A 27972-nucleotide genomic window follows, 5' to 3' on the forward strand; every position below is an offset into this window, starting at 1 on the left:
CTCTCTGAAATTCACAGCACTTTATGCAGCTGTAGGAAGTGTAAAATTTGTGTAACATATTTTGCTACAGGCCTAATTAGAAACGCTACTATTTGGGGCCTTTTGGAATGGAAAACAGGAGTCACATCCTTACCACCCAGAATATTATCTTAAAATTTTGACGTTTTACTAATGAAATAGATAGTGCAGGGGTGGGTGTTTATTTTTTTTAAGTCACAGTTGTTCCAATTTTTTCTCTCTTAATAAGTCATTGATTGATCTTAAGAAATATGCTGTTACTATGAGAACAGTAAAACCAGTCTTAGCCGATCCCTTGGTGCTTTTTGTCTAGGAGACATAGTTTTACTTAATTCTGTTGTCATAGGTTAAAATGGAAAAGCTGAATGAAGAGGGTACATATGACTGTGTAAGTTTATAGAAACGTATATATTTATGCTTAGTATAGTATCATCTTTTACAATTCTTAGAGACATTGGTCTTAATCTTTTTAATCTACCATTCTTTTCTATCCTGGTGGCTATTTAGTGCCAATGGTAAAGAAATTCAAAATCAGTACTATTTATTTGACCTTGTTTGAAACATACTAATACTCAAAACCGAGTACAGTGCAATGGCTACATTTATGATTTTTGATTGTGTATTTGTACTACCCAGATATTTCTTCTAATGAAACACCAAGTGAAAAACTACTAATACCATGCAGAGCTTAGCTGTAAAGAAATACTTTTGGTCAAGTATTGGCAGTTTGTGATTCTGCCTCCCTGTATCATTCAGACCAGATATTACTAGTCACTATGTACCTTTAGTAAACAACTGCCAATGCCACCATTACTCAAAATGTCATTAATTATTTTCGGACTTCATTTCGTCTTGACTAAAGGTAATTACCATTTGACAAATGAATTATTAAAGCAGCACATGTCTAAATAAATATAATCGTATGAATGAAGCTTATTTATCCTGAAATTGAAATTGACAACCATGAACTTTTGATTTTGTGGACATAGGAACCATTTTTCCTCTTTCCAAGTGGGCCAGCCACAGAATCCCATGCCTGCTTATTTTTCAAATTCTTGTAGTAATTAGAGGAGACAGTATCAATGATTTGTTGGGTATTTATATTGCAAATTGTTATAGTAATGAAGGTTTTTAGTCATCAAAATGCCACCATAGAAAGTGCTGTGCTCACAGCTGCTGTGCTGTGGCACAGGGGTGTGGGGAACTGGATGTTCTTGTCAGACCATAACAGCTTATCTCTGCCATTCCTTCCTCCACACACTTTTCCCCTGCTCAGGTGTGGATGCGCCATGGGCTGCAGTGGATATCTGCTCTGCCACAGAGCGCCTCCTCCTCTTTCTGACCTCAGTGTTTATACTGCTGTTTCTCACCTTTTTTTGCCTTCTTCCTTATCCATCATTTTCTGCCCTTTCTTAAATACTTTCCTCAAGGTGACACCATCTTGATTAAGGGGCTCTGCCGTGTGTACCCTGTGGTGGGTAGGTTGGAGCCAGCTGGAACCATAGGGCAGCCTTGGCCTCTGCTCACTGGCCCCTCCAGTCCCCCACCAACATAATTGTGCCACCTGCACTTGCAACAGGAGCCAAATAGAATAGATATTTTCCTAGTATTTTTTTCATTTCCATTTCTCGCACTGGCTTCAAGGGCCGTTTTATATTACTTGGAGTTTATCTTATTTTTATTTTTTTTTATTGCTTCACTACGGAGCTGTACATAGTTATTTAGATACATCAGAAACACTCCACCTTGCCATAAAACTTTCTGCATTCAGCCCCCACTGTCACCAAAGGAATTTTAAAAAGTGGAGGGAAGATTTACATGATACATTGATCACATGATGTTTTGTTATTGATGATAGTGCCTCACACTAAAACACTTTTGACATTATTAAATGAATCATATTATAGAAATATATAATTAATAGTCAATTCAGCAAAAACTTATTGAAGAAATGTAGGTTTAATTATCTCAGCAAATGAAGAACCCCCCGAAGGCCTGCTATGTGTAAAACTATATAGAAAATACTCAGCAGAACTCAAGAGTGTTAACCACACTGAAATGTCAATCCTGCAGTTTACAGCGTGAGGCACAAGGTATTTGCGATTCTGACAAAAGGGTTTAGAAACCATAATGAATTCTCTGTAAAGATACAGAATGTATTGCCTTTAGCATCTCACAATCCATGCTGACACATAGTAATTCCATGTAAAGATTGTAATCAGGTCCCCAACTGGCTTGTTTACTTTCCTCTGGAAGGAGACTGAAGAATTCTGCTGGTCTAAGCTAAGCTTTTCCCTAAGATTAAAAAAATAAGTGTAACAATTAAAGAGAAAATCTTGAAACTTCCGAATTTGAGATTGACTTTCTGCAAGTGCCTGTGCAAGGAAATCTCACTCAGGTGTTCATAGATATGAATTCCTAAAGAGGCAAGATGAAATAATTTTTTTAGATTTGAACATTCAAAAATTATGGTGCCTGTAGCCAGCCACCTTAAATATGGTTAAATGGTCCACCACTGGAAAGTTGAGTAAGTCAATCCCCAAAGACAATTTGCAGTTATGAAGGGTGGAATGGCCTTTTTCTAGATTGTAAGAGACAGTTGTCAAAAAGTCACCTCTCTGTGAGAAGAGAAATTTCCTTTTAACTAGTTTTTACACAGAACAAGTCATTATCACAATCCATTATCTAAAGGATCTAATGTTTCACAATCCTTTTAAATTAATCTAGATGAGATTATGTCACCTTGTTGACTTAGTTCAGTCATGGTATAACACTCTGAAGAGCACAACACTAAGCCACATGGATAAGATGGAATAAACCCTGACAGTGTCACAAAATAAATTTGTGATGAGTCATTCCCATTGAGAGTGAACCACATTTATCACCTCAAAAAGATCTCCTCAGAAACACCACTATACTTGTTATAGGAAAAAATCGCAGTCAATATACGATTCCATCTCTGTAATCACTATTTATTAGTGATTTCATTTCGTATGCATTATCATTCACACCTAAACCAGCCTCAGATTTTATTCAGATATTACTTAACACTGGGTGTCTTTACATGTCCTATTCACATTGCAGCTAAGTCTAACTTACCCAAACCCGTCACATCAAGCTTCATAACTGTTTGCTATAAAGAAAATAAACAATAATTCTAAGAATTTAGAAGTTAAACATATAAGCAAGAAAAACTGCAGAAAGAATAAACTCTAGTAGATCATTTGTTTTTTTCTAGAGGCTACATGAGTATTAGATCATCCTTGAAAGTTTGTAATCTAAGAAGTGATCTACCTGATCTCAATAGAAACTGACACAATTTGCAAATTGATAGAAGTGGAAGTTTCTACCCAAAAGACTGATGATCTCTTCAAGCCTCACTGTATTCAACATCAGGAATGAGTTTTCTCTGAGATTCCTCTGACCTACTGATAGTATATTCACTGAGATGATCCAAGAATGGAACTGTAATTAATGTCTAAAGTTTGGCATGCTAGACAATTTACAAGTGACAGATTCTGCCAAATCTTGCTTTGATTTAGATACAACTGCTCATCATTATGCGCTTCATTTCAGACTTCAAGAAAACCTCTATTAATGTTAATGAATGCATTTATATTTATATTGGTAATGCCCTTTCTTCTGTCTCTTCAGAGCTTCTTTCCCTGTCTTTGCTTACTTGCCATTGCCACCAAAGAACTATGAAGGAACTTATAAAGCCCTATTTAGTCTTCTTATGATTTAACTCTAATCATCATTGCCCTTTCTTTTTTTCTGGTGTTAATTACTTGAAATGCTTATAAAGTAATCATTGAGTGTTTGTTATTCGATTACTATTCACCTGTATCCTCACAGAAATTGGATAAATACATTCTTGACGATAACATTACTTTGGTATCTCCAGACAAAAATCAGTCACCTATGACCAATGAGTGTAAGATGCCAATAATGAAATTCAACACATCATATACATGAGAACAAGAGGCCTCTGAGTTCATTATTTCTTGCAAATATCTGTATTAGATGATAACTGATGGTGTATCACATTCAAATTGCTAATGTATCAGTGGCAAAGGTCACAGAGAGGTATTTAGAAATATATTTGAATCTGTGACATGAAATAAGATTGCTAATACAAAGTTCAGGCTGTTCAGACTAACTACCTCATTCAGAAGTCTGAAAAAAGATCAGCATATTTCTTTGTTATAGTAACAGCGTTAAGTATTCAAACATGCTGAAACTAATAAAACAGAGCTATTACTCATTTGGGTACAAGCCCCAAAAACATAACTAGAGGTAAAAATTGGAATAAAAAGATCCAGAATGTCTAACATTTGCATGCCAGCTCAAGTTAATATAATTTCAATAATGACAAAACAGATTAGTAGCCTGCACTTCTTGATAAAGGCATGGATTAAGGATAACTAACTCAAATTTACCAATCACAACAAAGATTAAAGTGTACCCCTAGTTTAATCTAACATATAAACAATAAACAGAGTTCCGGTATGTCATTACTTACAAAAAACCTAAGTCTGCACTTGTTTGTGATTTTTCTGTTTTCTATTAATTCCCATTACTTTCAGAGTCCACTTAAAGCTTATATGAAACTTTTAAAGGTGGGAGACACTTTGAGCTGCTCTTCAAATATGGTCCAGTGTGTATTCTGCATAAAAAGATGAACCTCTGTGCAGTGGGTGATAAATATCTTGTATTTCTCCAGCTACATAAAATCAGCCCAATTCTTTGTGTAGTAAGGTATTATTTGGACAGATTCATGCAGTGACATCTTCCCTAAGTAAGGAGAGTTTGTGAAGGACATTTCCAATGACAATTGGGTAAATGGAATAACCTCTGCGTAGCACAGATGACCTGAATATCCCTTCCATAGCATTTTGTTCATAATCGTAAACTTAACTAAAACTTCTTTGTTCTTCTGGCTCTCAGCTTGGTCCTCTAACTATGGGATCGTGACAAGAATCACCACAAACAACAAAACTATGCAGTAAGGTAAAATTCTATTTTGTTTCTTCAATTCTACAGGGTGTAAGCCTCTGCAGGTTGGTTGAACTACTGGGACAGACGGTCTTTCAACTTAGTTCTTCAGTTTGCTAGCTCCGTACGCTATAAGGGACTGAAAAACAGCATCATTCAGAGGCTAACTAAGCTACTGCTAGTATGAATCCATTACTTAATAGATTCATTGTTATCAATAGTTGTATCTGGAGCTTTCCACATTTAACAGTGCCTTCTCTGATCAGAGGAGGCTCTTTTGCCCAGAACCTGAGAGGCTGCTGTTCACGCTAACCTCAGGATCACTTTTGGGTAAACATTTGGGTACAGGCATGAAGTAAGTGATGGACTCAGTTCGGTTGCGGTAGCAAATTGAATGAAGTGTACAGTATTCCAGTATCTCAGCTGGGGACATAAGACTTTATAATGCAGAAATCCTCAGAGGTGTCCAGGTCCTACTTACTGGTTGGTGCCTGTGGAATAAACATTCAGCACACGCAAAAGCCACAGGGATCAATATCTGGATGATGCAGTGGAACATGCAATACATTTTGAAATGCGATAGATCTTGAAATATCTTCTACACCTCAATTGTTCATTTATCATTGCAAAGGTCATGGATTCCAGTGTGACTAATGCACTAAAAAATCTTGTTACCTTCCATCTAAATATCTTACTTTGTGAACAACCTTCCCATTTCAGTATCCATTGACACAAATCAAAAAAAGTTCCATTGCCATTACACATCTCCTTGCTAAATTTAGTCGGGTTTAGATTAAACATTCAAAGGGGGAAAATAAAAACATTAGTAATCTGTAAAATACACCTAGACTCAGGTTGCTGGGTTATTCATCCAGCTCTGCTACAGATCATTACAGAACTGCCACAGAAGTAATGGTTGTGTCTACAGTCTGTAGGTGTTGCAGACAACGAGCAATAGGCAGAAGAAAAATCTCTTTAAGGAGTTTTCTTCCAAGAAAGCAGCAATATTAAACTCTAACCTCTCCATTAAATATTCTGTTTTAACTTCCAAAAGAGGAAAACAAAAAATCTTTCTTATTCCTTAGCACAAATAAGAGTAAAAATTACTACGCAAGTTGAATTGTGTCATTAAATAAATTTGAAATTATTGTTTCCTTTGGAAAAAAAAAGTAAGCTTGTTCATGGAATTGAAATAAGGAATTTTGACAAAACATTTCAAAATAGCAGGTATATATGATTTCCATGATTTCCATACTCAGAAAAGAAAATGTCTTGTCAAACTCCTCCTCCCATCTGCAAAAAAAAACTGACAAAAAAGTTTCAAACTGTTAGTAATTTAGTTAATATAAAGAATGCCATCTACTGGCAATAACAATAAGTAGCACTGTTTGTAAGTCGGTAGGTGTGGTAAGGTTGCTCCTCCCATGCACTGCAAATGATTCCAAAAATCACTTAAGTGAAATCTCTAAATTTGAAATAAGGTGTTACGTTCCAGGTTTCTCTTCAGCGTCTATTCTAAAACATTTGATTTTTTGACACAAGTCCCTACTAGGAAATAACAGGCTGGGTTCATATCCCACTTAGAAAGAAGAAATTTTGTGTGTGTGTGTTTTCCACAGCCTTGTAAATCAACACAGTACTGACAGAGTTACAAAATGGACACCTTTGACAATGAGAAGAAAAGCATGTATATCAAGAAACCAATAGCATGGATTAACTCCAAACACACAGTTCCAAAGCATAAAGGAGGCTGAATATGCAGTTGAAAGATTAATGAGAAAACTAGTGGAGATCACATTAGACTCACACAAGTTAATGTTCAGTTCTCTGTCATACAACATTCCAAAAACATTAATTGAATACCGTGGTGTCATTTGGAAATAGGCATTTGAGCAATGACTGATTTATAATGAGTAAGTAAAGTAGACGGCAATTATTTATTATAGTACAAACACAAGAAAGAAAGAGTGTACGTATTGCACTTCATGAAAAATTAGAGCATGTCTTCAGATACTTGGCCTATAAAGCTACGAGTACAACCTATGAGGAAAAAAAACTCCAAACCACAAAAAAACTATGAAAAACAATGAAGAGAGCAAAAAATATCAGATTTTAAAATAAAACCGTTAACATCTGGCATCTCACTTGTCTGCCCTTTTCTGCCTCTGTGTCTCAGAGGGAACAGAGGTACAGCAGGTATTAATATTTTTATGACAGCAATTTCTTGGGTCTGGTATTTATCTGTCTTTCTGAAAACATGTATAATGATAAGATAATAATTTGCTTTGGTTTTACCCAACATTAATCTTTCAGTTTTAGAATAGGAAAGCTGAAATTCCAGCAAATTTCACAGAAATTATGATTTAATCAGAAGCACTTATTTTTAGGTCATGTCTTGCTTTACTGGCTTTCTGAAATGTGATTTAGATGACAAAGAAATAAGAAGACAAAGACCAATATCAGACTTAAGTGTGTCATGAAAACAACCTTTTTAACAGAACTGACAAAGTTGTCTGCTGAATATTTTGAGCATTGGACAGATGAAGATGGCAAGGAAAGGACAGAACATTCAAACCAATGGGACTATTAGAAAAAATGCTGCAGTTCCTGCAAAAGAAATATATTAATGGTATTCAGGAAACAAAAATGACATAATGTGTTAGAGCAATTTCTAGATACTCTTTATGAAACACTATCTCAGAAAGAGATCTGCAACTTCTGGGACAAAGATTTTGACTTGGAAGAAGGCTTTATTAGGACCTTCTCAGTACAAAGACTGACTTTCAGCCTGACTTTCCTCGACTTCGACTTGTCATTGAACTTTTCATCAGTTTTCTTCAAAGATAAATTACAGAAAACAAATTTACCATAGAGTTATTTCCCAAGGCTTCATTTTGATATTTCAACTTATACCCAACAAAGACTTCAGAAAGCAAGCTTTTAATTGTCAACTATTGCTAACTATACTTCCCACTTTCCACTGATAACTGCAAAAACTCACGATGAGATGTCAGAAACCTAAATAGTTGCCCTCCATCCCACTTCTCCCCAGGTTCTTTGCTACCAGTTAAAACATTTAGCCCTGTCTGTACTCAGCTCTCATAACACACAAATCTCTCTAGGGGCACTTAAAAGTAGCCAAACACTTCCACATCTCTCCCTCTCTCATGGAGCTTATGCTATCATTTCAGTTTCCCATGCAAAGCAAGGTTGCAACTGTATATAATCACCGGGAACAAAATACTTTAAAAACCCTATTCACATAAAAAATGATGCAGTTTTATTAATAGGTGTTTGACAGACCTTTAAAACACTAAAGAAGTAATTTTCTATAGAACATCTCTATAAGACATTCTTACTTAAGTGCAATTCATAACATTTTCTTCTAGTTTCCTCACGAAGAAAAAAAAAGGGAATTACATATTTTTGCAGGATACTGATATTTTTTCCCCCTGATTTGTATAACTGATTACTATGCACCTTTATACAAAATAAGCAACCTCAGTAAGTAGTGTAGTAAGAGTTTAAATACCCAGATCATGTTAATTTAAATTCAGCATTTGCTGAATGTATTAACTTCTCACAATTACTTTGTTAAAAAAAAAAAAAGAAGGACTTTTGTTCCTGATAGGAAAGCCTACATACTTTGAAAATCAGATTCACTGAATTAAGAAGTTACCTTTAGACTGTTCTAACTCTTACAAATGCCTGCATCTCTAATGTATCAGTGCTTCATCCAAAGTTGGCAAAAAGCACTTCAGAAATGAACTAAAGCAGCTATTGGTGTAAACATACAAGCTTATTTTTGCCTATCAGAAAAAATAAAGTTTGCTTAGCTTTTTAATAGCTTTCTCCTTTATGGAATTTAAAGAAGCTTTTAATCTTTGTAACTATATGCTTCAAATACACTGTAGTGGTATGCAGTTACCATGGGAGCAGAATAACTCATTCTGCACCATAACCATGTCAGAGCAAAATACTTGAAGAGAAATAACAAATCCCTCAAATAAGAAACTATGAGAGCAAGTATATATAATAAGCAAGTATGCGCTGATTAGGCTAGAATGTGGTCCAGTCTAAACCCAGTTAAGAAAAGAGGTGAGCCATCATTTTTGTACCATGGAAAGTTGGGTTTCTAAAATTACACCATGAAGTCCAGGATTCCTCTCCCAAATGCAAATTCCTGTTGGAAAACCACGTCTTCTAGTATTCCCCAAAAATCCCAAATCTCTTGATTCTCAACAGTTTTAAGCTTAAAAAACTGCTTCCGTTTGAATTTTCAGGACATTTAAGGTATTTTTAAGTAAAAATATTCATAAAAGAAGCACAAAAGAAGGAACGAATCAAACTACTCATTCAACCTAGAAATCTATTAATCTTCTGTCACACTATATAAAATCAATTTTGAGACAGCACTGGTCCATTTATTTTACACAAGATGCTGTCTTGGAGAAGGCATAGAGCAGGTAAGAGCTTAAGAGTAGGCAATGGGTCCTTATCAGGGTGTGCTGGAAACTCTTTCATCTTTTGCTGTGGGCTACATAGACACACATCAACCACAGTGCAGAAAGAAGGTCAATATTCACTACTATAACAACAGTACAGTATTTGATCTACATCTCTTTACTAGTCAATTAAATGGGATTAGGACTGTTCCCTGGCACTGAGGTCCACTGGCGTTGAAAAACTGGCATGCATACTACCAAGCTGTCTTTTATGAGGTAGCCTCATCCTGGCAGCCTACTGGGACCAGTGACACTAATTCCTGGACTCTAAGCAGGAACTGTTTGGAAAGAATACTGGTTGGCACCGGGCAGAAGTGTGCCAGTGACTGTTCCAACAAGCTGACATTATAGTCAAGCAAGAAGCAGTCTAGATGTCACTGCTAATGCTGCTTCAAATGCGCCATAAATTACAGAAGGATTACAGAAGGATACTCAGAAAAAGGACCTATCTTCATACTAACAGTACAGGTTTCTTGCTCCAGCCCACACAGACTTCTAATGATTTTATTTGCACTGTAGTAAATCATTACAGTTGGGGTAAATAATTTCATAAACTGGTAGGATTCATAGAAACCAAATGCAGACATCTAAAGGTTAGCCTGACAGTAACCCTTTACAGACAGTAGGGACAGTATGAACGATGACAATACACCTTACAGTAACACTGAAATATGGAAGAAATGGGCAAATTCTCTCAGATTCTGACATTTTATCATTCCATTGAAAGCAAACACTGAAGTATCTCACATTTTGATGTCTAGATAAAGTCAAAAGATTAAACTCGCCCAGAACACTCTGCTATGTTTACAACAGTTAGCATATATTTCACATGACAACTTGACTTTGTTTTTCTCTCTGTAGGCAGCTGTACAGGTAAGGAAAAATATATGTTGAGCCTACACCAGTCAGTTCTGCATTTCCAAATGCAAGCTGACTCATGCAGTGATGTTTCAATATAGATGCATTCATTATGGAGGTGAGTAAAAATTTTGGACAATACAGGCCTGCCTCTCACTTTTTGCCACAATGTAGAACTTTATGACTTTATATCAAGTATTTGTTCTAGTCAACAAGCTATGAAATCTAACAAGCTCTCATACATGAACACGTACACAGGCCTCAATTATTTCTTCTTTTCCCAGTAGAGATTCTTTCGGAATGTCTCCTGTTACTGTGATACATACACTTTATATACCAAAATTATGCTAGAAAATGTACTTAAAGATACTTTAATTTTAAATAATTGCTATGCTTCCACAAACGTAAAATGAACCTGCATTTATCTCCTGTGTTGTATGCATTGCAAAAATGTTGCTTCATACCATTACCTTTGCATATTTGAACGAATAAATTTTTCAGCAGTGTGAATCCTTCTCATGTCTCTGCAAGTACTCAAGACATTGATAAATCCTAACTTCAGGTGAGACATTATTTCTGAAGTGAGCCAAAATAGGCTGACACCTTGGAGCAGCAGTAATCTAATCTACTTTTAAAATTATTAATAATTTTTATTGGTTATATCTTCTCTGAATGGAACAAATACAAAAAAAACCAAAACCATACCTTATGTTCTACCCCCATACTAATTATTTTGGTATACAAAACCAGCAAGATTATTTAATGTTTGTTAGGCATCCTGCAGCAGAAACTAAAGACGTTTTACTGCAAACCTCTGAATATCAGAGTGATTAAGTGTATGCAGTTTCTCTATCTAGAATTAACAACAACATATTCCCTTTCTAGACTCTAAAAACGTATATTGTTCATCAAAGGTGTTGATGAGTTATGGGTCTATATGCAGCTCATTATCCAACCAAACAAAATAGACAGACTAGACAAAAGATTCAGAGGAAGTCTAGTACAAATGTCAGTCCATTCTTTGATTAGCTAATGGCAATTAGGATAATTACAGCAATCCACTACAGGGAAATGTTCCAAAATTGCCATCCTGCTGCAGAGCGTAGCACTTGCAAGTAGCCGCTTACACAATGATTTGCCTGAACTTTTTGAATGCTAACAATGTTCTTTCATCTGTAAACAGAATAAATTGGCCTGATAATGTAAGACTGTGATCTATTACATCTTGTTAACATTTGGTGGACTCTTCTAGGATATATGTATCATGTACATATATGTATATAACAATGGAATGTAAAAGAACAGGTGCTATCGAAAGTTTAACTCAAATTCACACACAACATTATAGAAAAACTATTACTTCTCACATACTCCTTTTCTGCTTAACAATTTCAATAATGAGATTTTTATATTATATAAACATAAGGTAAATAAGTTATGATTTATTTTTTTTAGTTTGCCTTCTATGTTATATTTCCTACTCTGCTAAACAAGAATCTAAGCTCAAACAATTTGAAACAGAAAAAAGGCCTGAAAAAAATTGCCAATTACATTAAAAGACACACTAACAGTCACTGAGTATTAAAATCTAGAAAACAGCAAGAGATTCGCACCAACTGAAAATGGGAAGATGCAGACTAAGAACAATTAAACAAGACTGGGATACACAAGAGACCATATACAGAAGATAACTAGCTGTCAGAGAGAAGGAAGTCCTGGTCTTCAAGTTCTTTCACAGATGTCTGTCACAGATGAAAGAGGTCTTCTTTGTCTGCTAGAGGAAGAATTACAATCAAAGGAAGAAGAACAGGGAAGACGACATCACATAGAGAAGGAAACTTGCACTGTGTCCAGAGATGGTAGCATTTTAGAAGCACTGACTGAGAGAATAAGAAGGATCATTCATGTGGTTAATGCTTACAGCCATCAGAAAAACACGTCTGTCCCTGAGCTTTGAAATGAGTAAGTCAAATTTTCTGCAGATTTGTGCTTTTTTTCTTTTCCATGAGATTAACCCTACCTAAATCCACACCTCCAAATATGGCATAGAGCTCATCAGAAACAAAGCCATGCAAGCTGGCTGGCTAGTGGGCTTGTGCAGACTGGTTCACTGAGTACAAAAAAATTTATTGCTGCATTTTATCTCTCTTTTCACCTGTGGAGGCGCAGCGTAGAATCATATCTCTTATCAGCTGCCAAAAAACCATTTGCACACTGATATCTTTTCTTCTGAAGTTCTCTGAGACAAAAGCTAAAGCTGAGTGGAATCATCTTAAAAAAAAAAAAAAAAAGGAAATGCAATCCTTTACTTTTCTAACTAGTAAGCAGAAAGGAGAGAAAGCTCAACTATAAACATGTGTCAAGTTTAAAAATTCCAGGTACTCAATGGAATTGTTTCTACTCCCTTAAGTATAAGTATCTTGAGGTTTCCTTCACCTGTTTCTGATCCTTTATTGATCAGGTGGTCCACCGCAGACACCTAACACACTCATAATAAATAATGATATATGAATGTATCACATATGAATAATTACAGAAATATATCACATATAAATAATTGTGTCAGGTTCTTGCATATCCATCTTAATATCAGAATTCATTTTGTCCTACACTGCCTTTCTTACTGGTAAGAATAAAATCTAATATATTTGAATTAAAAAATGTTATATTGAAAAAGAGCATGTCAAGTTATCATCATTGCGAAGTGGCATCCCCGCTTGTTGCTCTACCAGCCATAGATGCCATGGTTTAAAGATTTGTTCATTACACTGGGTTTTTATCCTACAACCCTAATTCCTAAGTGTCATTCTAAAACAAATACACTACTTTTCCTCTGTTCTTTACCTCTTTGCAGACTTCTCACTGTGAAAACAAGTGGGAAACTTCAAAACATTCACAAATTCTATTACAGATTTTTTTGTGAACTACTTCACTCTCGCAGTATCACCTACATCTCAGAAACAGACAACTTCCAACATATTCTGCTTCTACCAGGAGATTAAAAAAAGCACTTGCGCAGAAATAAAATACCTTCTAAACCATATACTTATTACTGACTTATAAGCAATGCAAGTATGGGTTAACCACAGAAAAGAAATGTTCTCTTGATTTACAGTCTTTCCTTAGTTTCTCTGTCCCTGCTTGCTGTCTTCCCCGAAAGGACAGCAAAGGGCAAAAACAATAGCCAGGAATGCTCTAGGTGGATCACTGACAAGTAGCTTTCTCCACAGAGAAACAGTGAAGTATGGAGCTCCTGAACCATTTCTGATTAAAAAAAAAATTAATAAAATTAAAAAATAGAATTTTAGGCGTTGGAAATGGAGAAAGGTGAAATATTCTCAGCAATTCCAAACTGGTTTCCCTAGCAAAAGGATCCTTCTTAATTAACAAAGACACGGGCTCTTACATAGCCTGAATCACAGAAGCAGTTTAAAATCACTGATCTAACCTTTTGATAGACAAATGTAGTAGGAGTGTGATGTGACTGCTTCTCTGTGTTCTTTTTTCTTAGACTTCAACAGAGTACAAGTGGCGTTCAGAGTGCCAGTCTAGCATATAAGGGTACACCAAGTTGTAAAACAAATACTGTTTTCCAGCTTATTCACCATTAAAGTACTTGTATAGTAAGAGTGTTTCTCTGAATCACACAAGTATAACAAACCTTGGTCTCAAAGTGTATGAAGTGAAAGCTAGAGATGTGACACAACTTGCTTTTATGTTCTGTTCTTGTTACACCAGCTAATGACATTACTTGCTGTCAAGCTGTCTACTGTAGTGCTTTAATTAAGACCTCCTTCAGAATGTAGAGGTCATGCAAAATGAATGAAAACAGCAGGCCAAATTCAGAAATGATGTACATTATAGTAATTTACACTTCAATTAAACAGTGCAATTTACATAATAAGAGGCTGCAATAAAGAGCTGGTAGTGGGGATAGTAACCTAGATTTTAACTTAGTATTGTTTACACTGTTCTGCTCTAACCCCATCCTGTCATATATAAAGCAAAGTGAATAATTCAAATGGCAACTTCCACTCTCATCTTACTTTATTAAGTCAACAAGCAATAGGCTTTAGAAACAATTACTTTCTACGAGTACCTCATAGAAATAGGAAAATTTTTGGTTGCTTGGTTTTGGCAATATCGTACTAGAGGGGGATCCTGAAGTCCCTAATTAGTAACTGTACTTAGAACAAAAGACCCGGAACTGTGAGGATATAAACTATAGTAAATAAGGCTCCAGTGGTAATACAACAGAACAAGTTCTCATAATCTGGCATATACATCATACCTACCTGTAGAGATTTACCAGTCGGAGAGAGGATCAGATTGGCATTACTATATTACAGTTTGCATAGATTTCAAATTCTAGATTATATAACAAATTATATCATCCAAAGGTTTATATGAAGGTGTATTAGTTGGTGATCTATACCCAGAAATTCTTTGCCAGCTGAGTATTTTAACTCATATTTATGATCACTTCTATAAGACTTCATAAAGTTCAGAAAAGAATTGCAGTTATACCAGCTTTTAGGCATCTATTCAGTATGTATGTTTTTGTCTAGTTTCCATCCACTTTTTTCTGTACACGGATTTGATTTATTCCATATGTTTCCCCTTCCTTTCATATATCAGGATGTGTGGTATCAACAGGAATTTACATTTCCTGTATCAGCCAAGGCCTTCGTGAGCTATGTTTCAGAGCAGCATAAAGTGTATATTACATAATAGTACAGACAAGATATCTCCAAAGGGCTTAGGACTTTACAGCAGCCACTGGCCAGTGACACTGCTCTTTGAGGTCATCACTGACCCCTCTCCTTAAGCTTTGTTTCCAGACTTCAGGAGATGGTATCCTGCAGACTAGCCATATGCATTACAGAATCCAGCACTAAACACAAGGGACTGATTCACTGCCTTAGTTCACCACAAGGAATCTTTAATAATGCATTCAGCACTGCTGTTCTTCCACTAAGTTAGTCAACATCCAATAATTTTACATCCAGAAGAAACAGTAAAGATGCTGTAAAGTAACTGTCAGTAAATTAAAAATGCCATGCAAGCATTGAACTCATGAATTTAATATTTTTAAAATAAGACTTAGGAGAGTCTGCAAAAACAGAAAATAACTTTTTCAGTACAGAAGAAAAAAACCCTCTTCATGTTTCAAATAGCCAAGGCTAGAGCACAAATGTAAGGGGTAATTTCACAGGAAAAGAAACAGTCATTCTCTCCATATGACAAATACATAAAAGCAATTATAGAAAAGAGATTAAAATGGTAAAAGACACTACCAATAAGAAGATTTGTCATTTATCTGAACTTGGATCACTGACATGGGATGTCTGTCTTCACTCAGAGTATGATCACTGAGAACAAGATTATTTAAAAACAAGTCCTTCATCTATTATTGTCTAAATATACTTCTTTTAAAAAAAAATCAATTGTCTTTCAGTTGGCTTTTTTATTATAAGTATTTTGAAATCTGCTTTTTGCAGATTTCAAGGGAGTGATGTGCATTTTAAGGACAGAAAAATTGTTTGTCTTGGCCTTTAACCCTGAAAACAATCCTTCTATTTCTTACCATAATGAATTTTTGGTGTGTCTTTTCCTTTATCTCTGACACTGGAATTGTACAGCGTGTTCTTAAAAGGGACAGACTTTCACTGAGAAAATATTACATCTATAGTGAAAAGTCATTCAGCAAGTAAGAACACCATTCTCAGGAATAAAAGTGTAGAAAGAATTATATGAATGAAGCTGTAAACTCTCCTCCTTAACATGCATTTTAGGGGAAGTAATTTTTTAAAAGTACCTAGCAATAGCATAGTTGAATTCTTGAATTTATAGTCTCCTTTTCCCCAATTATATATAACAGGTGCTGCTGAAGGCAAATATGGCCTAATTGCTGTAACAGAGAATTTATAATTGCTCTGCCTTTATAACATCATTTGAGAATACAGATATTCTCATTTACTGCTCAGCATGTCAATACCAAACATCCTCTCTTCTTCATCTACTGAAGCAGCTAAGACGTAGAAGATCATGATGAAATACAATTTTGGCAGCATCTCTGCTCTCCCCAGATTCTGACCAGCACCCACGAAACAACTTGTCATTCTTGTGAGTGATTGGGGAAAATCACGAAGGGAATTACAGTCTGGGGTAAAAGTTCACTACTTCATCTGCTCTCAAGAGAGTGAAATGACGATTGAGAAATTGTAATCTATAGCATTTAATAGATAGTGATTATCTTGTTAGGACATGTCCTTCATAACTTCCTTTTCTGTACTCCTGATACATTAAATACTTTTTACTTAGAGGAAAATTTCTTTTACTGTTACTTTTTTCCTGTTTTGTTTTGTTTTTTTTTTTTTCTCTTGCTGAGGTTACATGGCTTATTGTTAATGTAACCTGGTATTCTCAAAAATCTGGCTTGCATATGACAGTTCTCTTAATTTGCGCTACTGATGCTTTCTCTATTTCTGCCTGTGTAGGAAGATAATTTGCCTTTAAGGTAACTAATAAAAATTCTCATTCATTTATTTAAAAAAACAGTACTTTATATGAAAATTAAATATTATAAGAATACTAGGTCACTAAAGCATAAGGTTTAAAATAAGAACCTTCCCAAAAATAAGTTCAAAGATGGTAGCTTTTGGTCCCTCGGACTCATTGAAAATCTTTGAGGAGTACCGTTTCACCATGATTTTTGTGCTAATACTCTAATATTTAATATAAGCCCCCATCATGCCAAATCTCTGAGCAGAAAAACATATAGAAATACCAAAACTTTTTTTTATGATGACTTTAACACATTCAGTGGCTTTGTCTAGTGTTGTCTGTTTGGGTTTGGGTTTTTTTTCTGGTTCACCTTCTGTAATTATTATTGGAGATTTTAAAGAGTGATGCTGAGAGTTTTAAAGTCTTCCATATCAGAAACTTTGCAAAATGCACAAAATTAAAAAATGGCCAGCCAAGGCTTTGAAGGGCTATTTCTTCAATGCTTCCTCAAGTAGCATGGATATTTTTCTTTACTGCTGTTTAAGTCAAGTATTGTCACATTTTTAAATCCAATCAACATTTCAACAAGAAAAATGCCATGTAGGAAATACAACTTTTGTTAGTCTTGGGAATGGTGTATCACAACTGAAGTTTCAAACTCCTCCACCTGAAAATTTGAGCTTGTGTCAGTGTCAGAGACTATAGAAACAGACACCATGAATCGTAACAGTTGTATCTTTTTTTCCTACATATTTTGGCTTTCTATATGGCATTAAAAATCCTAAAAATGCTTTGTGCTTCCATGTCTATCCAAGAGCATAAAAGTGATTGTAAAAGAGTGCATTAGCTGTCACAACTGTTGTTGACTAATCTAGAAAAAAAAAAAGGTGCGAGTGAATAAATATATTCTTCAAGGAAACACCATCATGGCAAAGTCATAAAATCACACACCTACATCTCTGGGCTCTCCATTCTGCCTCCTATTCCATACATGAAATAGCTTACTAAAATATCCCATTATATAAGGGCATTACGAACTCAATATCTCCATCAGTGCAGTGGGTTATTAACAAAGAATTACTATCTTTGTATCATAGCCAAAGAATAACAGTACAATGAGGTTTTACCAAAACAATAATGTTCAAATGCAAAAGGTAACACTTCCATTTCTTTTGGAAGTTTCCCTTCCTTGTCACACAATTCTACCTATGGACTTTGGAAAAGTTTGGGCTGGTGTTACAAGTCCTTGTCCTTTGTGGCCACAGAAGAGTTGAAAGAGGTTGGATTTGATTGGAAATCTTTATTTTGTTCCAATTACTTGTTCAACACTTTTGCCCATGACAAGCTATAATGACAAGTAGCAGCATTTTCAAATGAGACTAAAGAAATTAACTGTCTGAGTCCAATGAAAGTTTTTCATAGGAACGAAACACCTACAGTTCCTACAGGAACTATCTCATGTTTTGTATTATATTGAAAATAGGATGGAAAAAAGGGAAACCCAGGGAATCCAGGGTAAAATAAAAAGCACTACTCAGTAAATTACAGATAATTAGACTAGAATCTCTTTTCTTTTTTCTTTCCCAATTTCCTCAACAAAATTGTTCATAGAACAAAAACAAGACACCACATATCATTTTAAAATGACAATTTTCATGGGAACTTTTTTTCAAATGAGAAATGTAAAATCTCTTGTTCTTTTATTACATCAGCTTTCTATCATGCCATTCCGGATTCATGTCCATGCCATTTGCACTCCTTATAAACCTATAAATCTTCTTGTTTGGAAGTCAAAGGCAGTGCAGTGAAAGCCGCTATCAATTAAGCCTTTTGTTCCAATAGATACCAGTTGTATTTCTTTTTTTGAAAATTTTGACCAACAGATCATTCAGTCAAATGAAAACACTTTAAAGGGACTTATACAGTGGTAGTATCTGAACAGGAGAACATTGTCAGCACTGATACTCAGGTGGTTTTACTAGGGAGCCAAAAGGATAGAATTTTTGCCATTAATATTGAAATTTTTAAACTCATTCTTCTCATTATACTTAAGAAAACTTTTCAAAATTTAAAATGCAAATAGAACAAAATGTTACGTAACTTAAGACTGTTTTTTTATTCCAATTAAACTTGGTTTTATGACTGTCATTCTTTTCTTTGTCATTTGACTGTCACAGTTTTACAATGCAATTAAATTGTAGGTCCCCAAATGCTCAACACATACAACTCCTAGTGAAGCATATGAGAGAAGAGACATTCAGCATCCAATAAGAACAGAAAAAGCAAGATGGTATTAAAAAAACCAACACTTTAAATGTCAACACTCTTTTCTTTTATTTGTAATATTTGCAGTTATGAAAAATAAAATGGAGTTTACAGATGCCCATAATTTACCTAACTTGTAGCCAAAATTCCTTTGAGAGATTTTAGCAAGAAAAGAGAAAGGTACTTCACCAGAAAACTGTAGCCTAATTAGGAAAACAGCAAGCAACAATCTGTTAATACATAGTCCTTTTAAGGTACAGCTAATGCTACATTTACCAAGTTATGAGCTGCTACATATTTATAAGAGGAGAAAAATATAATTATGACAGTGTTAACTTGGGTGGACAGCCTACAATTTTTGCCTGTGTTAGTATTAGTGAAAGAAGAAATTGAAAATGAAATGACATTTGGGGTAAAATTCAATAATTCAAGCGCAGATTTAGACCTTTCCCAGCAAATACTTAAGTAGGCAGTACTCATAACAACTTCAATTACCAGTTCTAGCCAGAGTTTGTGTCATATTTACTTTGTCTCTTCTCTCTGCAGAAAATCACATTTCAAACAGTGACAGATGGAAATTATCAGGTCTTTTTCCTCTGAGAAAAGTTTCCTTCTCTTACAATGTGTATTTCAATTCTAAGTACGACTTAGTATATTTTTTTCATCAAAGCTTTCAAAAAACCTACAGTGTCATAAAGAAATGCTTTCAAATGAAAAGCCAGTGACTAGCTAGCATCAGCACTGAAGAACAGCTGCATTTTAGAAGTCAGTCCTGCACTCAGTAGGGCAGATCTTTAGGCACTGTAAATCCAAACAGCCCTTATCACAATGGTGCCACAACATTTTAAACAAGTTGAAAATCTCATGCTGCTTTTGTCTAAGCATAGGCTCATTATTAATGTATCTTAATCAAAGACTGAACTGAAGCAACCTTCAAAGCATTTTTAAAAACTTCCAAAACAAATCTTCAGATATGTAAAATAAAATACAGAGCAATAGATGACAGGAAAAATATGTGACCTTTGTATTCTTCTCCTCCCTTCTCATAACTCACAAGTTATGCAGGTGTGATTCATGCACAGTAAGCTAAGAAAGTACACATTTTTCAGTACCAGCAATGCTGGACATCTGTACAAATTCTTTTAATGGAAGTACACTTTAAGATCATGAAAATTCTTCCAGAAATTGGCTTACCTCTTCCAGAGCAAGGTAAATTAGAATCTCCTTGGCATTCCTTAGCACTTTCCTCAATTGACAGTGGACAAGAATGTGGATGTTCACACTTCTTCCCAGTCCACCCTTCTTTACAGTCACATCTTCCACAATTACACTGTCCGTGACCTTTACAATGAATATAATTTAAGATTAGTTTCCGTATTTATTATAAATACTAAACACTAATTATTAGATTAACTTTATCAGATTTGTGGTTTCATTAAATAATCAGCTTGGAAAAAAATGCAGTCAACTCACTAGAACTACTATTTTCAGACAACCGCTCTGGAATATCATTCCATTTGAGCCATATTTTCTTTTTTTTTTTTTTTCCTTAAATTATGTTTTTCCACCTCTCACACACTCCTCATGATAAAGGATGGCATAGAGCTTAAAAATACACATTTACTCACTGTCTGGAGAAGTGGGGCTCTCATAAGACAACATTTCATTTATCTTTAAGTTTTCTTTCTTTTTCTATCCCCAGTTGAGCATATTCTTTAAGTAATGCATCAATATAATTTCTTATCTACTTGCAATCCATGTGAATCTCTAGAGATGAGCAATGCCACACCAATTCCAAGTCTCAAATCAGTGTCTTCTACTAAGTAGTGACATGCAAATAAAACACTGGACATAATCAATCCTCATTTTCATAGGGCAAGTGGATTTGATTTTGGTATCTCATCAGCAAATTGACTCTTCCTGATTGTGTCTGAGCATAACAACATAAACACAAGTTTCACTGCACAAGCTGAAGCGAGGAAAAGCAACTGAACTCAATAGAAGCTTTCCTGAGACATTTCTTTAAAAAAAAATGCGATGGTCAAGAAGTTAGGTATGGAGCTCTTTTGAGAAGTTAATCTGGAAAGCCAACTAATCTATTTCCTCTATATGAAAGCTAATATATTCGGACCAAGATAATGCAGCAAATTGTGGTGATCCCTTTATTATGAGCCTAATGTTCTTTGCATAAAGCATGGGGAACCTGGCAATATAAAATATTTCTTGCTCTGGATGAAGAAAGCTTGAGCATCAGCTAAAACATTCCAGCTAAAACATGCCTGATGTCTGACAGAAGGTTATTTTCTCTCACATAGTCACTTTTCACTGGACATAGGATCCTAAACCATTACTCTGATATCCACTCATCTATCCAGTGTCTTCTTGAAAACCATAGCAACACAGATTTTATCTCTCTTTCTAACCATACTTGCATTTTAGGACTGGCTTATATTTCTAAAACATATGTGTTTATCAGTTCACTAGGAGAAAATGGAAGGAAACAAGCTTTCTACAACAGAGTAGTTCCCAGAATACTCTTATTAATTTCAGAAGAATTAATTTTGTTTACATTAGCTGTTTTCCATGAAAAGCATTAAAGGCTTCCTCTTGTTTAGAGGGTAGATTTAGATTAGATATTACAAAGAAATTCTTTACTCTGAGGGTGGTGAGATACTGGAACACATTGCCCAGAGAAGCTGTTGATGCCCACTCATTAGAAGTGTTCAAGGTCAGGTTGGATGGGACTTTGAGCAACCTGGTCTAGTGGAATATGTCCCTGTCCATGGCAGTGGAGATGGAACTAGATGACCTTTAAGGTCCCTTCCAACACAAACCATTCTGTGATTCTGTGATTCTGCCCCCCCTTTCACATGTACCTGCTGGCAGGCTGCAAATTGGGCAGATGTTCCCTGATCCAGACAGATACTTTTGAGAGGATGATATTATTTCATATAATATTTTCTTTGATAGAGCCACGGCAAAGGAGCTAATGAGATATGTGAACATAGGAGTTTTCTTGTGAAAGATTTTTTTCTTTCTATGTCATTAAAGTTATTCTCTCTTTGAAGGGAGTCACTTGAACATTGTGAACCCATCTGAAAGAAAATCATTCAGTAATGCACTGAACAGCACTTCAGATGTTAAAAGAGGGCATCCAAGTTGCCAATATGAGGTATTGCAAATTTATAGTCACCCCATATGAAGCTTCTGTAGGGAGCTGCTGTTGTGTGATGTTAAATCCTCGCAGCAGGGCTGCCAATTCGTATAATTTGTAGTTTATGAAATAAACATGGCATTTAATTCAGTTATAGTAAAACGCTTTATATGTAGACACGATTCCTTATCATTTCAATCTGCTACTCAAGGCAATGTGATTTCCTGTCTTTACCTATAAGGCAGGCAGAACAAGACAGGAAAAGTATTGTATCATATCTCCATTTGATGTAGGTTTTAAAAGAACTGGATTATTTTCCCTAATCTGACTAATCCCTCTTGGATTCATCCTAAATCAATTTATAAATAATGGTGAGAAAAATGGCAACACTTGCAGACACACCTAACGTGTACACTTTGTGCACTAAGTTTATTTCACATAAATAAAAAAGGTCTCCAATTACAATTCTACTAATAAATATTTAAGTGCAGATTTTGTCTGCCTACCACAATAAACCAAAATTAACACTTATGCATCTTGTCCATTTCCGAAACAGGACTAAACCACAGGTCTAGAAGTCATTATTGGTCACACTGCTTCATGTGAAAATGGAGAATTTTGCACAATCCATTTGAGGAAGGCATACCTGGATAGCCTGCTAAAGCTAAATCAGGCTTTTGTAGAACATAATGGAAAGGGAAGCAATAAGAATAAAAAGCAGTACTAAATTTTTTTGTTGATTAGATAGAAAAATTAAGCTATACTTCAATATGAGTTTTACTCACGTAGAGCAAGCCAATTTGTATCTCTTAAGGTTTGCTCATTTACAGCTGTGTCTGTGTAATAAAGAACGCTATACCACACCAGTTTGCAATATCTTCCTCCATTCCTTTGTGTCTGCTTACACTTTCTTACACTCTGCTTTCTTAACAATTACTACCCTGGGGGGCAGCAGCAGCAATGGCAGTAATATCCAGGAAAGAGGGAGTTGAAACTCTATTTCAGTGATGCAGCATTAGCTACAGATGCACCAGGTTTCCTTTAATCTAATTAGGCTTAAAACTCTCGTGTTCTCTCTTAACTACAGAATACATTTATCATGTTGTTTTTTACCTTTGTATTCCTTAGCTGATGCTGATATTTTGATCAGTCTTGAGTGCAAAAAACATACTCAGCAGCACAGTAATATATTAAAAAATTGACAACATCCCAAGTCAACTCAATCCTTCTGCTGCTCTCATGACTGCAGCTCTACATCCTTCCAGTTTATATTTTAAATAAACCTATATAACATTTGAGGGCAGCTGAAACAGTAGCAAGCAATGAATTTACTGAGTGTTTTTAGGAACATTTTTTTCTTTCTTTCTCCAGGTTTTATGAGCTAGTGATTTGCCAATACATATTAAAAACAAACCCCAAACACACCAAAAAACAACAGTTGAGAAACCTTTCCCCTTTATAACAGGCAAAGAAGAGGCTACAAATATAATGTACTGTATTTCTTTCTGCCTTTTCTCCCTATTACAGACAACTATGATCTTTCAGTGAAGGATTTCTCATTTTAGTAATAGGGAGAGAACATACCACATTATTTTCCTTGATTTGACTGCATTCTACCTATTGTTAATTAAGCCAGACGAGATTTTTACAGGATGCATTAGAATTGACAGCCACTAGTCTGTCAAGTCCCTTTGAAACCACCCTCACTTGTTGTTGCCAAGTTCCTGTGTGTACAAATTGCATGCTTTGTATTGACCAAATCCATTCTTTTCTGCCCAGTATTAGCATCTTTAGAAGTAACTCTACATACAGAACTGTATGCAAGGTTTTGCTCAGAATCTCAGTTAGTGTCTGCAGACTTTGGATGGACTTTAACTAATTTTAACATAATGCTCTGAAGTACAAATAGAATCAAAAAAAGGAAGGTGAAAGTGTCTAATGTGTACAGTCAGTGACGTGTAGCCGGACCACGCGTTCATATTTTCTATGTATTGATGTTTTATTTGTTGTTCAGGTCAATTGTTGTCATGGTCTTGTTTTCTCTTAAGTCATTAAATCACTTTTCTTTATGTTCTTCCTTTTGCTTGGCCTCTACTTGTCATAGAATATGAAATAGCAAATTATTTAATAATGGAAGGATACATGAATATTTTAAAGTTTCGTCCAGAATTTGTGTTAGGCTACGCTGAAGACAATAGCAGGGCACCTAAAAGTACCTCATGTTTACAGAATTTTGGTTAAAGGCATAGAAAAAAAAGGCATGTTTTATGAAAGCTTTAGAAATGGAAACAAATATTATTCTTTAAAAGAATTATGTCTTTTAATTTAAAAATCTGCTAAAAGATAACCAACTCCGCTAAAGCCTGGTATTTTTTAATCTAGGAAAATGAGAGTTGGAGCACGAAGGAAGAGCAAGATAAGACCAATTGGATGCTTTAGTTATAGAACTATACCTAAGTTCCTTTTATACATATTCCTTACCTGAACAGAAGTCATCAGAATATCTATCGTACACTGATTTGCAGTTTCTTTCATCACACTCACAAGTATCTCCATGAATATCTCCCCAGTCACCAGTTGGGTCCACATCGTGGCATGTGCATTCCCCACATACACATGTGCCTAAGGAAATGGAGGGAGGGGAAGGCAGGGATAGAAGATTAATTGAGCAATTTAAAGTAATAGTAGCTTGATTACAGGAATTTACACTTGTGAATTCTTTGTGAATTCTTTACTCTCACAAGAGTGCAGTGTCTAAGCTGCAACTGCTAATCAAGAGCATATGCTCTTCTCCTAATGTTTAAAAATCTCCTAAGATTTAAAAAATTCAATGATTATTTAGTAGTAATATTTTATATAAACAAGTTAGCTACCTGTTCAAGTTTCTTTCCTCTACTAAGCCTTGTTAGGAATACGTAGTGCACAGAACAGTCATAAATCTTTAAAATCACCAGTAATTTGCCTTGACACTAATGACAATAAAAATTAATGCTTTTTAAATTATTTCAGCTTGGGCACGGTGGATAACTAATGATTGTTAAAGCATAAACATTTAAACTAGAAGGAAAGCCAAATTCTAATCCAAATGAAAATGCCTAGGTGGTGATTTTTTACCAAAGAAGAACATCAGTACAGATCTACATGAAAATGATACTTTTTCCCAATTCAATATTGAATGTCACACCTGTTGTTTACAATAAGAAGGGAAATGTGAAATATGACAGAGATACTAAATGAGCACAACCTTACCAATATATAGAGAGCAAGAATCCTACCTACTTAGGAAAAGTCAGAACAATAAAAAAAGACAGTTTTCTTATTCAGAAATCCAGATATGCTTCAGGGTCATACACTACTTTTTCTGATATGTCAACAAACACAATTAGCCTAACCTTACAGATGTACAGAGTTCATTTCTTGCAGAGCAGTTTCACCTTCTGCTATTCCACCAAAGCCTTTGTCTTCTTATTCAAGTTACTCTGAACATTATAATGTATTTGAGGACAACAGCATAGAGTAACTAAAGAGTACATACAGACATGGGCACTTTGTCTGAAAAAGGAAGGTCTACACAATTGTGCATGCAAGACAGTTATATAAAGCAGGAAGAGCTGCTGCTCTGTTTAGTGCTAAAGCCACCAAGACAGCCCACAAGAAATTTACAGCTGATTATTGATACTTTCACAGTTCAGTGATGTTATTGAAGGTGATGGAAAAACAACAACAACGACTAAACCGGAAAACAAAAAAAAAAAAATCAGAAAAAGAGGAAAAGTCTCTGGAAAGTGATTAATCCTCCCAGAAAAAAACTTCAAAGTGATTTGTATCAGTTATCTTGCATATCAGAATGCAAAACACATTTCATCTCACTAAAGTTAAAAAAAATCTGAAGATTCACATCTGGTCTCAGCTGGTTGACTAGACGGTGGAAAGATTTATCCATCTTAGCACTGCAGGAGGCTGGACAGCAAGGTTATCCTCTATACTTAATTTTTAGAAGGCTCAAGACTGACAGGATGAATTGCATCTGTGTCACAAGATGTACAAACACAGAAAACTGGGTAAATAGGACTAAAGAGAACAGAAATACTGTGTTGGAAAGCAACTTTATATAGTCAAAAGCCTACAAAATATTTAAGTTTATAAAATCACAAATACGTGAAAGGTAAAAATATAGATGCATCCCTTTAATGTATCTTTGTATAGGAGTTTGTAACTATTCAGAATATCAGCAGTACTGTTCATCCTCATTTCCCCCCAATTAAAATGTAAATTTAATATACTTACAATTTCAAACTCCAAATTTGAACATGAAATTGCTTTGACAAGGAATTCCTTGACAAAAATTTACTTTCTTGGTGTAAACAAAGCATCTGATCTGAAGCCACTTTAATATTTATTATTTCCAGAATTGCAGAAACGTTTTTACTGCCCCATGACTAAATGAGCCTACATGACCTCTGCATTTGAGCTGCTCTTTCAATTTCCTGATAATTAAGAGAAGTGAGTTTTCTAAATGTTCTTACCATCATTAGATGTTCAGACTACAGCAAGTATCGTCAGTAGAGAGATTTATAAGAAAGTTATCTATGTGACTTGCATTTATATTCTACTGTAGTTATTCTAGACTATTGCTAAAAAACTAACATTTTTTTTACTCTTTGTTCAACGAAGCCAAACATAGTGAAAAGCAACCTTTATATTGCCCAAAACAGCAAAATTAGACAGATATATAAGATGCAAATACAAATTCTGGAACTTTTTGCAAATAAAACACCATGAAATTAGAAATATTGTGGGAAGATTACGCTATAGCTTCATATGCATTCCACATTACTGCTACTGAACACTTAGTTGTGTTTCATGTTGCAATGGAAATGAAAAGTTTTGTGTTTCTATTTTCCCTATTCAATTGTGGGTCTTTGGTCTTCTTTAAGCGCAAATTGACATAGAGTTCTGTGGCCCTAACAGCAGTGATCCCTTCAAATTAAAAAATCCATTAATATTTCATTTTGCAGGACAGGTCTCTCAACAAAGTAGATGCACGAGTTATCCTGCTCAGTCTTACTACAAAATTGAAAGATGAGAACAACTTGGGTCAACTTAATCTAAAAACGGGTCTAGATATGTGTAAATTTATACCTAAACATAGGTATTTACCTACTCACCTTGAAATGTATATTCATATTTCAAATAAGTAAGAACAATCTAGAAACTATCAGCAAACACTACCTATGTCCTAGTGCAGAAAATGCGTATTGTAAAATAAAACTAAGTTATATAAAAATGTGTAGAAGAAACGTGCAAATGACACACCTCTGTTGCTGCAGATTTTGCCATCTGGAGATGTGCATCTTTTCTTGATCTCCCAGGGGGTGATGTCACACTGGAATTCACATTTATCTCCATGCCAACCAGCCTCACAGTAACAGTTTCCACAGTAACACTTTCCATGGCCTTAACCCAAAACAAGTTTTAAACAGTGAGAAAGAGGAAAGTTCTTAAAAGACATTAACAATTTAACTGTTTTGATCTTTTCTTCTCAAAATCTGTAGTGCAATTTATACATTGTATATGCCTACAGAAAATAAAACGTGTATCTGAATTATACTTTTTCCCAAGTCTATTTTAGAACATTTTTATTTAATCACAGATATAATAAAATTAATA

The 27972-nt window shown here is 35.0% G+C and overlaps 1 protein-coding gene across 1 annotated transcript in view; it reads right to left on the bottom strand.

Moving 5' to 3' along the window:
• Window positions 1-27972, bottom strand: part of ITGBL1 (integrin subunit beta like 1) — a 131414-nt gene that overhangs the window by 39304 nt on the left and 64138 nt on the right. Inside the window, exons 5-7 of the mRNA XM_054082894.1 lie at window positions 27619-27759; window positions 24784-24924; window positions 20343-20489 (exon numbers count right to left, since the gene is read on the bottom strand). Coding sequence (XP_053938869.1) covers window positions 20343-20489; window positions 24784-24924; window positions 27619-27759 — 429 coding nt within the window. The remainder of the gene's footprint in view (window positions 1-20342; window positions 20490-24783; window positions 24925-27618; window positions 27760-27972) is intronic.

The sequence above is a fragment of the Cuculus canorus genome, chromosome 1 (genome assembly GCF_017976375.1).
Source record: "Cuculus canorus isolate bCucCan1 chromosome 1, bCucCan1.pri, whole genome shotgun sequence".
Taxonomy (NCBI): Eukaryota; Metazoa; Chordata; class Aves; order Cuculiformes; family Cuculidae; genus Cuculus; species Cuculus canorus.